The 11,385-nt window shown below is 38.6% G+C and overlaps 2 protein-coding genes across 2 annotated transcripts in view; one reads left to right on the top strand and one right to left on the bottom strand.

The window, feature by feature from the left end:
- Positions 1-487: 487 nt before the first annotated feature.
- Positions 488-3,796, top strand: LOC111493594 (receptor-like cytosolic serine/threonine-protein kinase RBK2). The gene is made up of 9 exons (XM_023143347.1): positions 488-918; positions 1,547-1,656; positions 1,743-2,102; positions 2,184-2,435; positions 2,504-2,661; positions 2,813-2,892; positions 2,972-3,107; positions 3,186-3,335; positions 3,409-3,796. Exons 1-9 carry the CDS (start codon positions 878-880, stop codon positions 3,574-3,576), a joined length of 1,455 nt encoding a protein of 484 aa, XP_022999115.1. The 5' UTR covers positions 488-877; the 3' UTR covers positions 3,577-3,796.
- A 2,266-nt stretch (positions 3,797-6,062) lies between these two features.
- The window catches only part of LOC111493592, a 6,694-nt gene continuing 1,371 nt past the window's right edge, over positions 6,063-11,385 (bottom strand). Inside the window, exons 2-4 of the mRNA XM_023143344.1 lie at positions 7,558-8,694; positions 7,346-7,462; positions 6,063-7,249 (exon numbers count right to left, since the gene is read on the bottom strand). Coding sequence (XP_022999112.1) covers positions 6,443-7,249; positions 7,346-7,462; positions 7,558-8,691 — 2,058 coding nt within the window. The 5' untranslated portion in view covers positions 8,692-8,694 and the 3' untranslated portion in view covers positions 6,063-6,442. The remainder of the gene's footprint in view (positions 7,250-7,345; positions 7,463-7,557; positions 8,695-11,385) is intronic.

The following is an 11,385-nucleotide window of genomic DNA, read 5'->3' as shown; positions in this document are numbered from 1 at the left end:
TTATCTTTATTTATTTTTAAATCGTGTCCTCCATCGTCTCACTAGCCGACCTTGACCCCTGTTATTTTGAGATCATATCTAGTATTCAGAGTTTGCCTTGATTTGGTACCGCTCTCGTGATTCACACCGAAACAGTGCTTTACTTCTAGATGTCCAACCAACTGCTACACCTCAATGTATTTAGAGGAGAACTAGGTAGCTCTAGGTTCGAGTGACGTTTTACCCCAACCACAACTCATTCGCTGATTCTTCAACATCAGTGAGTTCGGACCTTCACTTAGTTGAGAGGAATAATCCTTCAACATTAGTAAGATCATCAACTTAATTAAGTTTATATCTTCAATAAATACATATAAACTACATTAATTAATTAATTAATTTAAATATTATTTTCAATAAATAGAAAAATCTCACCTGCACTTAATTTGGATAATTGCGAAAAAAAAAAAAAAACGCTAATTTGATATTTGTTTCTCTCTGCTCTGTCATTCCTTCTCTCTCTCCTCTGCTGCCTTTTTGAAGGCTTGAGAGAAGAAATCGCTTAAATACGCCATTTCACCATTCCGAGACCTCCATGGCCGAAACTCTCGCACCCCATGTCCTCATACCTCCTTCTCTTCAACATAGAACAGCCCATTTCTCGATCAAATCTATTCTCCATTTTTAGCTCTCTTGATCGCTTTCATTCCCTTAACCCACCATGAAAATATGTTCATTCTTTCATAGCTTCCATTTCTTCCTGTTTTTGTTGCTGTCTTACTCCAAAACTTAATACCCTTCTCTAATGGTGAAGGGTATCCTCTAACTTGACCTTCCTTCTCTGTTCTTTTTCCTCTGTTTTTCTCTCTGTTTTTCTTTCTGTTTTGTGGGTTTCGCCATGGAGAATGATACCATCCGTAAAGCTTGTGCTTCTTCATGGTATGTCTTTTTCGTTTTCGCCTTGTGTTTATGATGCTCTGTTTTGAAGATTTGGGGGTTTTGCATGTGCTATTGAGAGGTACAACTTTTAAGGGATTTTGGTATCTGGGTGTTTGTTGTTTGATCATTTCTAGTGGAAATTTGCTTGTCTTTTTGGATTCATGTGCTGTGGAAAAGGAGATTCTGTGAATATCTGGCTTCTTTTTGTCCTGTTTTTGTTTGGTTCTTTTGGGTTTCTTGAGATTTCTTCAACTTTTCCCCCTTTTTCCTCTCCTTTTTGGAAAAGGGGGACAAGAAAATTGGGTGTGTGAACTGAGAAATGTCTTGTCGGATGAACTGAGATATGAAAATGAGTATCATGAGGTATAATCTTGTAGTAGCTGAATTTAAAGAACACAAAACCAATACTGAACTCTTGTGTTCATAATCATAATCACTGTTTTTTGGGATGTTTGGAGGAGGAATTCATGAAGGTTCTGGGTTCGAGCCTTCGATGGAAATCTTTGATATCTCGTAGAGTTTATGTTGGGTTAGTCTAAGTCGGGTTGGGTTCGATTCGACGAAATAAGTAGAAGAATCACTCTTATTTGTATGTTAAGATCTGTAGAGTTTCTATGTTGTTTTATAGGGAGAATGATGGAGGTTTGGATGAAGAAGCAAAAAGACCTCCACTTTACATGGCTACTTTCGGGCAATATAAGATGCGGAGTAACATGCTTCCATCGGCTTCGGCTCGAGGTTTGAATATCGGTTTGTTTTCGAGTTTTGTGTGCTTCTATGGTGACATTGTTTAGGCTGATGAGTTGTAGCTGTGTTTTGTTTAGACTTGAGATGTTTCGACCTCGAAAGTGAGCAACGTGATGCATTGTCTCCTAGAGGAGTTTTGGAAGCCAGTTTACAGAGTTCGGAATTCGATCACGATTCTTCACATGATAGTTACCCCGAATCAGAGGTTCAATGTTCACAATCACTTTCTCACTGGAAAAAGTTCTTCAAATCATGGAAGAAACGCTCGTTTAGACGTCTAGCCTCTTTTCCACCCCTTGGGGTGCTGAAGATATCAAGAAGAGGGAACAGAAGCGAGCAAGATAACCCGGGGCTAAGCGACTTGTACAAGTTCAAGTCCTCGTTGGGAAACTTCACGTTCTCGGAGCTCCAATCTGCCACTAACAAATTTAGCCAGGGTCGGTTGCAATTTGTATTCCATATGCTCGTTACTCTTAACTTTGGTGTCGACATTGCTGATTGTTGTTCTTTTTTTGTAGCGAATTTGATCGGAAAAGGTGGTTACGCCGAGGTTTACAAGGGTCGTTTACAAAACGGGCAGCTGATAGCAGTTAAGAAGCTGACTAGAGGAGCGTCTGATGAGAGAACTGCTTGTTTCTTATCCGAGCTTGGTATCATAGCTCATATCAATCATCCGAACACTGCTAAACTGATCGGTTGTTGCATCGACAGAGGCATGCACCTTGTTTTCAAATTATCTCCAAATGGAAGTTTAGGATCTTTTCTCCATGGTGATTCCTTAAACCTTGTTGAATTAACTGTTCTTTGGCTTTCAGAATTCTTATTCACCATTCTTCAGGTCCGAACGCGAGCAAACTCGATTGGCGTAAAAGATACAAGATCGCTCTTGGTACGGCCGACGGTCTGCTGTATCTCCATGATTATTGTCAGAGGCGTATCATTCATCGAGATATCAAGGCCGATAACATTCTACTTACAGAAGATTTCGAACCTCAGGTAGCTATCATGTTCTAAATATCTAGTAAAATATCGAAGTTTACGTGCTCACACACGAGAAACACCTTCGAAAAGAGATATTAGCCCTTTGTATCTTCGTCGAACATACTCTTCGATTTACGATGAACACTATATTCTCAAATGAATGCAGATTTGTGATTTCGGCCTTGCAAAATGGCTACCCAAACAGTGGACTCACTACAGCGTGTCGAAATTCGAAGGCACATTCGGGTCGGTAGTATGCATACGTACGTTTTCCTTCTCGACGTTAATGTTTTTCTGTAGTTAACTTTCGCATCTCGAAATGTAGATACTTTGCTCCTGAATATTTCATGCATGGGATCGTTGACGAGAAAACTGACGTTTACTCGTTCGGAGTTCTACTTCTAGAGCTCATAACTGGTCGTCGAGCTTTGGACGAACTGTGTCAAAGCCTCGTTCTTTGGGTAATAACAACGCTTAAACAAACTCGAGTAGTTCATTATATATACCTTTAATCACTGTTTGAATCTTCTTTATTTTAGGCAAAGCCTCTCTTAGATACCAACAATCCTGAGGAGGTCATTGATCCTGCTCTCATTAAAAGCTACGACCTCGAAGAGGTCGAACGTGTGATTTTGACTGCGTCTCTATGCATTGAGCAGTCTCCTATTCTCCGACCTCGAATGAGTCAGGCAAGTAGGAAAAAACTACAGTACGCTTCGTCTCTTCACGTAACATGTAATAGAACACTGTGGTTTATTGCAGGTTGTCATCCTGCTACGAGGTGACAAATACGTAGCGGAGTGTGAAAAGAACACGAGGGTGCTGCTGCAACGAACGTATTCGGAAGAGCTCTTAGACGCTCAAGAATACAACAAGACGAGGTACCTAAGCGATCTTAAGAAACACAGACAGCTTGCTTTGGGGTGTTGAAAGTGAAATTGGAAGTATTCACCTAAAGAAAGAAGCTGCAAAAGCAATGTGTGTGTTAAGTAGTTAACAGAGTTTAGTTTTGGTTTCATAATCTAAATTAGTGGATCAATTGCCAAACAGCACCTTAGGCCTTGTATTTGTGCTGCTGCTGTACTGTTTCTCAATACACATTAACAAACATTAAGCTGTTTCAATGAAAGGTGAAGTTTCGACTTTTGTTAATGCCAACTAATTTTGGGTCGAGATTTCGAGCTCGGGAAATTCCGACCAACTAGTTTTTTGCTAGCTCGGTTGACTTGTTGTGGAGCTACTGTTAGATAATCATTTGGTTTTTTTGTTTTTGAAAGTTATGCTCACGAACACTACTTCCATCGTCAATTTCCTTGTTTTGTTATCGATCGGTGTATTGGAGGAAATGTTATTATAAGAATTCGAACTCATGACCTCTTACTCAAACACTTTTGAACGAAGACTGAGATTTGAAACTTTAAAGTTTTATCAAATTTATTTTTATATGAATAATTAATTGGCGATATATATTGTGAGGTCTCATATTTGTTGGAGAGTGCAACGAAACATTTTTTTTGTAGGAGTGAAAATCTCTTTTTAAAAGACGTGTTTTAAAATCGTGAGGTTAACAGCGATAAGTAACGGGTCAAAGCAGACAATATCTACTAGTGGTGGGATTGGATTGTTACAAATGGTATCAGAGCCAGACACCAGGAGATGTGCCAGAAAAAACGTTGGGCTCCTAAGGGGTGAAATGTAAGATCCTATATTGTCTAAGTAAAGGAACAAAACATTTTTTATAAGAGTAGAAACTTCTCATAGCAAAAGCATTTTAAAACTGACGCCAATAACTAACGGACCAAAGATTAGGGATTTAAGGTGGAAATGTAAGAATAAGATTTTGAATGGGACTCTTGACGAAAGAAAATGAATTGGTTCAATTGAAAGAGAGTAAGTTCTAATTCAAACAGGAGAAGAAGAAAGCCATGGAGATCTTAACCCAACAAACGATTTCACTTGAGGTGAGCTTGAATTAAGTGCACAAGGAAGCGGAGAATTTACGACACGATCGAGATAATCAATCGGGATGAAGCTGAAATGGAGGAGGCGAAGACAGAGACGGAGAATATCATTGGGAACCTGTAAAGGGAATCGAGTAAATTAAAAGAAGATACAGCTTCTTTGACTGATATGAGTAACGTCGAGAAAGTGAGGAATGAAGCATTACTATCTGAAATGGGTCGTCTTCGAGATGCTTTAGAGGAAGCTACATTAGAGAGGGATGAAGCTAGAAAGAGCTTAGAGATTGAATCAAAGATTTCACAAGAGGATTCACTCAAAGTAAAGGAGATGGAGGAGCAGATCGAGATCTTGGTCGGGGAACGGAATTCGATGGAGAGGAACTTGTTAGGAGCACAGAGTAGAATTGGTGAACTGAAAGCTAAGGTAGAGTCAGCATTGGCATCGTTGAGGAAAAATTGTATGGGTGTGTGTGATGTTAAGGAGAAGGGGCACAAGTTTGCAGAAGAAATGCAGCCCCTTGTTGAACATTTGGATGCAATAAAGGAGAAAATGGTGGAAGAAATGAAGCGACACTCGAGACCGAACGAGCCGAGGAACGGAAGAAGGTGAGTTTCTTCACCATAGTGACTGCAGCAACAGCAGTTTTGGCTGCTGTTTCTGGTGTTTATGTTGGGATAGGACCCTAAAAGCTGAGGCCATGGTTTAATAAGAAACCACATTTGACAAAATTAGATTTGATTGCAAATCTACTATTAACCCTATAAAAACTTATGAATTTCAATCAATAATGTTTTTAATGTTTTTTTTTTTTTTATGTTTTATGAATGATTCATAAAGTTAATAGGTAAAAATTCCACACTTACCATATGCACGTTTTTATTCTAATTTCTTTTTCATTAAAACTCTTTGAATGGTTGGAAAATTATATGATGGAACTTTACATACTACCACTAAATCATAAATATATTCGAGATAGTTCAATGATCCCTCGAAAATTTGTTTGGAGAGAACATTTTTTCTTTCGACAATACGATTCTTCTTAATTTTAACTTCAACATAGCTCAAATGGTTACTCATTCAAGAGACACGGAGATTCAAGTCCCTCTATCCCATATGTTAAACTCGAAAAAGAAATAAAGAGAGAACATATCTCAATGTCTATATCTCCCCATGTCTCCAAAGCCTCACCTCATATGTATAACTTTCTATCCTTTATGAGACAATTGATAATTCATAGCATTAAGATCTCTAGATTTAGGGCAAAATGAAGGAGATTACACTTGCCTCCCTCTTAGGTTAAAAGAAAAATTGTATTGTAATTTCAGAACCTTAACAACATAGACCAAAATGAACACTTCACAACATCAAGGGACTAAATTTGACATTTATGGAACGAAATTTGAATCCGAATACTCACTTTGTCTAAGTAGAGCATTAGAAACCTATAAAGTTTACGTAACTAGCTAGTGTTATAGAAATAAAACGATTGTGCCACGTAAATAATGTCGATATAGACATTTTTAACTGATTCAAGATTTTCATCAAATCTAATTGTAACCATCCTCAAATTCTGTCTTCTTCCATATTGTTACAACTAAACAACGCATCGGAAAGAGGTGCAACAACGATTAAGATCGCCAGTTCATAGAGCAATCTTCCAAGTAAGCACTCACCAGCAATCCAATAACAGCCAAAACCCACTTTCCCATTACCAATAAGGTAAGATAAACTCCAACTGCACAGTGAGAGTTTGAGACAATTTGATTCTCAAATGAAGTTCATGTGCTACATGGAATTCGGAATTCCAGCCGAACCTTAAAAATGGAAACTACAGTTAGCGATACGAGAATGATGGACCTGGAAATGAGTACCGTGATGAAACCGGCATCATATCACTTCCCACATTGTCAAGATGCATCTCATTGTAATGTGATGGAGCACCAATGGCATGTCTCATGGGCTCAATACCAGTAACATAACTTCTTGAATAAGTTGGAGGGGCGGCTGGTTTGTCCCTCATTGAAGGAAGCAGGTATGGATCGGTTGAAGGAGGCAGATATGGATTGGTTGAAGGAAGGCCATATTGACGAGTGTAAATCAAATCATAAGCATTGCGTTCTGAACCACTAGCAGATATTGATCTAGGAGGTGATATTTGTGGTCTAGAATCAATACTGTAAACTGGATAATCTTTTCCATTAAAGTATACATGATCCTTGCGAACTATTTCCCTCTGTGCGTATGCAGAGACATCATCCCTGTATCTGAGCTCTAGATGTCTAACTTGATAGTCCCTATCATGATCTCTGTGGTATGTTTCTAAAGAAGGCCGAGGCACAGGATCTAAATTTCTTCTCTCTTCCCGGAGATCATAAGTTCGATAGTCCTTTTCATTTAGGTAAAAATCACGAGGAACTTCCTCTCTATGTCTAGGTGCCTCTTTTCGTTGTCGATCCCTTCCATGAGATGACAAATGGTATTTCCTGGCATCACCACCCTTGGACTTAGAGTTACTAAACCGAATGTCTTTAACTTCCCCATGAACATTTCTATCCCTAGTTAGTAGCTCTGGATGGAACCGAATAGGAGCAGAACTCGAGTGAAGTCCAACTGGTCGGAAAAGATCTGAGAGCTTCCTAACCTGAAAGATGAAATCCTACAATGTCATCACAGGGAAAAATAAATTTAAGAGTGCTTTTGAAAACCCAAGCTAGCAGAAGAAACCTGACACATCCACCTGTTTAACAGAGAGTTCAGCTTTGAACTTGTGCTTCTCATAATAATTCTCTTGGATAGCCTTCTTGAAAATGTTCTCAGGTAGTGGAAAACAATCCTTGTAAACCTTGAACCGTACCTGAAATTTCAATTTTGTAATTGAGAAATTATCCTAAGCAGATGAAAAGAACAGTTTCGGGAGTAGTTTATTATAGCTAACAACAAAACATGAACCTGAGCAGGGAATGCCCCATTAAAAGCCTTTGGCTCAAGTTTCATGCCACCGGAAGAGGATGCTTCATAAATTCCATATAGAAGCCTGAGATCAAAATCATAGAGAAAAAGCTTCAATCCAGGTTTGATTGCCAAGACAACATCCAGTTTGCCAGCAGAAACACCCATTAAGTTGTAGTGAAAACAATCTGGCTTCGTTTTTGCACTGCACATGAAAATCAATCCACCAAGATTTTCTTTGTTTTTATCATCTCTTCGACTCTTTTGCGCTCTATCCTTTTCTTTCCTTTTCTGATTTTTTATGCTCTTATCTGAAGAACCAGCCTTCTCTATATTCTTCCCTTCTTTTATTCTATTTTTAAGCTCAGAATTACGTTTATGCCTAGCAAAAGTCTCTTCACCCTTTTCCATACGCTCCTCTTTTGAGATACTTTTATTAATATTTTCCTTTTGGTTAGCCTTCTCAATATCTTCGACCTTTTTTTCACTACCTTCCCCATTTACCAGCAACACACTCTTATTATTCTCCAGTTTCTTTCTGACTTGCACCTTAGGACTACTCTGAAGCTTATAAGTCTGTTGACTGCTGCCTGGAGATTTCTTCAGAATTTTCCTTTTCACCTTCAAATCTTTATTATTCTTCATCTTTGACGCTGGTTTGCTGGAATTTGCAGTGGGATTCTGAGCTTCAAGAGTTTCTCCCACTTCTTGAGCTACAGGAACCTCTTTTTCCTTTTTGTCGTCTTCCTGCTCAGCCTGTGCCTTTTTTTTCTTCAACATACCGCTAGCTGGGGATTTCTTTATAATTTTTCGTTTTACCTTCAAATGTTTTACAGTTTTCTTTTTATGCGACCCTTCTCCAATGCACTTTTCAGCAGACTTCTCAGCTTCAGTCGTGTTCCCAACTTCAGTCACAGCTTCTTTCATGTCATCTACTTGTTCGGTAGGAAAGTCTTCTTTCATTTTGCTATCTTCTTGCACTGCCGAAGACGCTGCTTCTTTCTTCTTATCTTCATGTTCTGTTGAGAGCTCTTCAACATTTCCCTCAGTTTTCTGTACATCAGTTCTACCAACTTCCTTCTCCGCAGATTCAGGCAGAGCAGAATCAGCTTCCATATTTGAATCTTGTTTCATGATCTACTCACATTTACATAATGCCAGAGTCAAAATTGCTACACATCTTATTCCTTTTTCAAACTCTCTCATCAAAGGAAGTAAAAGAGAGATGCAAAAATCAAGTGGAAGGAGTCTTCAATACAAATCAAGGGTGCAGTCATGCAGATAAATCACCAAATATAATGAGTATTGAACACTCTTTGGCCAGTACTATGCAATTTGTGCTACCAGATGTGTGATTAGCCGCTTCAATGGGATCTTTTATTCTGGTCAGACGAGAAATTACCAAACATCTAGTATTCCCTTACGCTCGATGCCAATTAAGTTTTTTTTTAGACATGGCACATTTTGAACTCAATGAGAATTTTTTTTTTTTTTTTCTTTCTATACCATTAGGTTATGCATCGAAAGAGTAGTATGAGATAAATAACATTTCCGAATTTAGCCGACTTATCGAAGGCCTCTTTTAGCGTCATAAACTTTTATCTCTTTAAAAGCTCCCTTGCGGCATGTACTTCAAGAGGCGTAACATTAGCGCCTTGGCATTTCCGAATTATTTTAATATAACAGCCCAAGCCCACCGCTAGCGGATATGGTCCTCTTTGAGTTATACCATTTGGACTTCCCTTCAAGGTTTTAAAACACGTCTACTATGGAGATAGGCCATAGTTATTCAGACCCCTGACGCACATTTGAGAGATCCCACATCGGTTGGAGAGGGGAACGAAGCATTGCTTATAAGGGTGTGAAAACCTCTCCCTAGTAGACGCGTTTTAAAACCTTGAAGGGAAAGCCCAAAGAGGACAATATCTGCTAGTGGTGGGCTTGGACTATTACAAATGGTATCAGAGCTAGTCATCGAACGGTGCGAGGCACTGATCGGAGTAGGGCTAGACCCTCTCCAAGTAGACATGTTTTAAAACCTTGAGGGGAAGCCTAGAAGGGAAAACTCAAAGAGGACAATATCCGCTAGCAGTGGACTTGGGCTGTTATAGATGGTATTAGAGCCAGACACCGAGCGGTGTGCCAGCAAAGACGCTGGGCCCCCAAGGGGGTAGATTGTGAGATCCCATATCGGTTGGAAAGGGAAACGAAGCATTGGTTATATGGGTGTGGAAACCTCTCCCTAGCAGATGCATTTTAAAACCTTGAGGGAAAGCCCAAAGAGGACAATATCTGCTAGCGGTAGGCTTGGGCGGTTACATTTAACCTTTTTTTTTTTTAAGAAAAATATCCCTATATGCAAAAATCCTTGCTTTTATTTTTTTTCATGCCCATAATCCCCTTATGGGTGTGATACCCATTGGTAGTCGTACTTATACAACACAACAAGGGCTTGTGGCAATACCCATTCACGGTAGACCTCTCCTCCATCTCCTTTACATTATTTCTTCTCATTTCTTCTCTAGATCTTGGCATCAGGGAGCTGTGTTCTCTTGAGGCCCTAACCTTAAATGGCTTCTTAATTACTTCTATTTTATTAGAATAAATATCCCTAAATACAAAACCCTTGCGTTTTTTCCAATCCCCCCTTTGGCCATACTTAAACACAACAAGGGTTTGAAGCGATACCCATTCACGGTAGACCTCTTCTCTCTATCTCCTTCACATTTTTTCTTTTCATTTCTTCTTCACTTCTTTGCATTAGGGAGGTGAGCTCCTTGCCTATTCTTAAGGAGGTGTGCACCTTACCTATGGTTAGAGAGAGAGGTGCTAGTTCTTGAGGCCTAGCAAAGGTGCACGTCTCAAAAGCTTCTCTATAATTTTTATTTTTCTTTTAGGAAAAAAAAAAATCCTAAGCAAAAACCTAGTATTTATTTTTTCAATCCCCTAATGGACGTAAATTCCCAATGGCAGCAGTACTTAAACAATGCAACAAGGGTTTGTGACAATACTCATTTGCGGTTCTTCTTTGCATTTCTAAGTTCTTCTTCGTGCTGCTTCTTTGATATACCTTGAATTTTTGTTATTGTTATTTTTAGCGTGCATCCTACGGGCCAAGGAGTAGATGACCACACCTAGAAAGAGACTAAGCAATCAAGGACTGCCAATAATTTGTTATCTTGAGGAGGGTAAAAAGAATTTTGTGTGGTTTGAGCACCACCAAATAGTTGTTGCTTTACATAGTCTCAAAGTCTATTCAACGAAGATATCCTATTTTAAAAGCTTCTTTGATTATGCTCCTTCCATAACAGCCATACGATAACCCTTGCTGCAAATTTCCAAAGAATTCCAATTTTCCCAGTACAGTTCTTCCCCCAAGGCTCTGCGTTAATGTATTTTTTTATACATAGAAATAGCAGCGAATCTACATAGCAGCTAAACAATAACCCTCATTGGATGTTTACTATTATGTATATGTACATCTACAAATATATTTAGTGTAACTCAAACACAGCATGCTTGCCAAAAAAAAGTTTAAAAAAATAATAAATAATAAACTAAAAAAGAAGCATGCACTGCACAGCCCTATAGGACTATTGCACACTTCAGTGCATCTCGAGCTTTACAAAATCTACCTTTGGCTCCTCCCAACAGATTCCTCCATAAGAAAAATTGAAAACAGTACTTAAAGTCAGCCATATCCATACTATCAACATAAATAACAGTATTCCCCAAATAAGCTGTAGACTTTTTTTTTTTTTTTTTTTTTTTTTTTTTTTTTTTTTTTTTTTTTTTTTTTTTTTTTTTTTTTTTTTTTTTTTTTTTTTT

The sequence above is a fragment of the Cucurbita maxima genome, unplaced genomic scaffold (genome assembly GCF_002738345.1).
Source record: "Cucurbita maxima cultivar Rimu unplaced genomic scaffold, Cmax_1.0 Cma_Scf00019, whole genome shotgun sequence".
Lineage (NCBI taxonomy): Eukaryota > Viridiplantae > Streptophyta > Magnoliopsida > Cucurbitales > Cucurbitaceae > Cucurbita > Cucurbita maxima.
The sequence above is the reverse complement of the archived record's forward strand: the minus strand, read 5'-3'. Positions and strand labels throughout refer to the sequence as shown.

Excerpts from the sequence above, each read along its gene's own strand:
- LOC111493594 (XM_023143347.1), top strand. The coding sequence starts at position 878 with ATGGAGAATGATACCATCCGTAAAGCTTGTGCTTCTTCATG. Across the intron at positions 1,657-1,742 it reads TCCATCGGCTTCGGCTCGAG|ACTTGAGATGTTTCGACCTC; the intron begins GTTTGAATATCG and ends TGTTTTGTTTAG. Across the intron at positions 3,336-3,408 it reads TCCGACCTCGAATGAGTCAG|GTTGTCATCCTGCTACGAGG; the intron begins GCAAGTAGGAAA and ends GGTTTATTGCAG.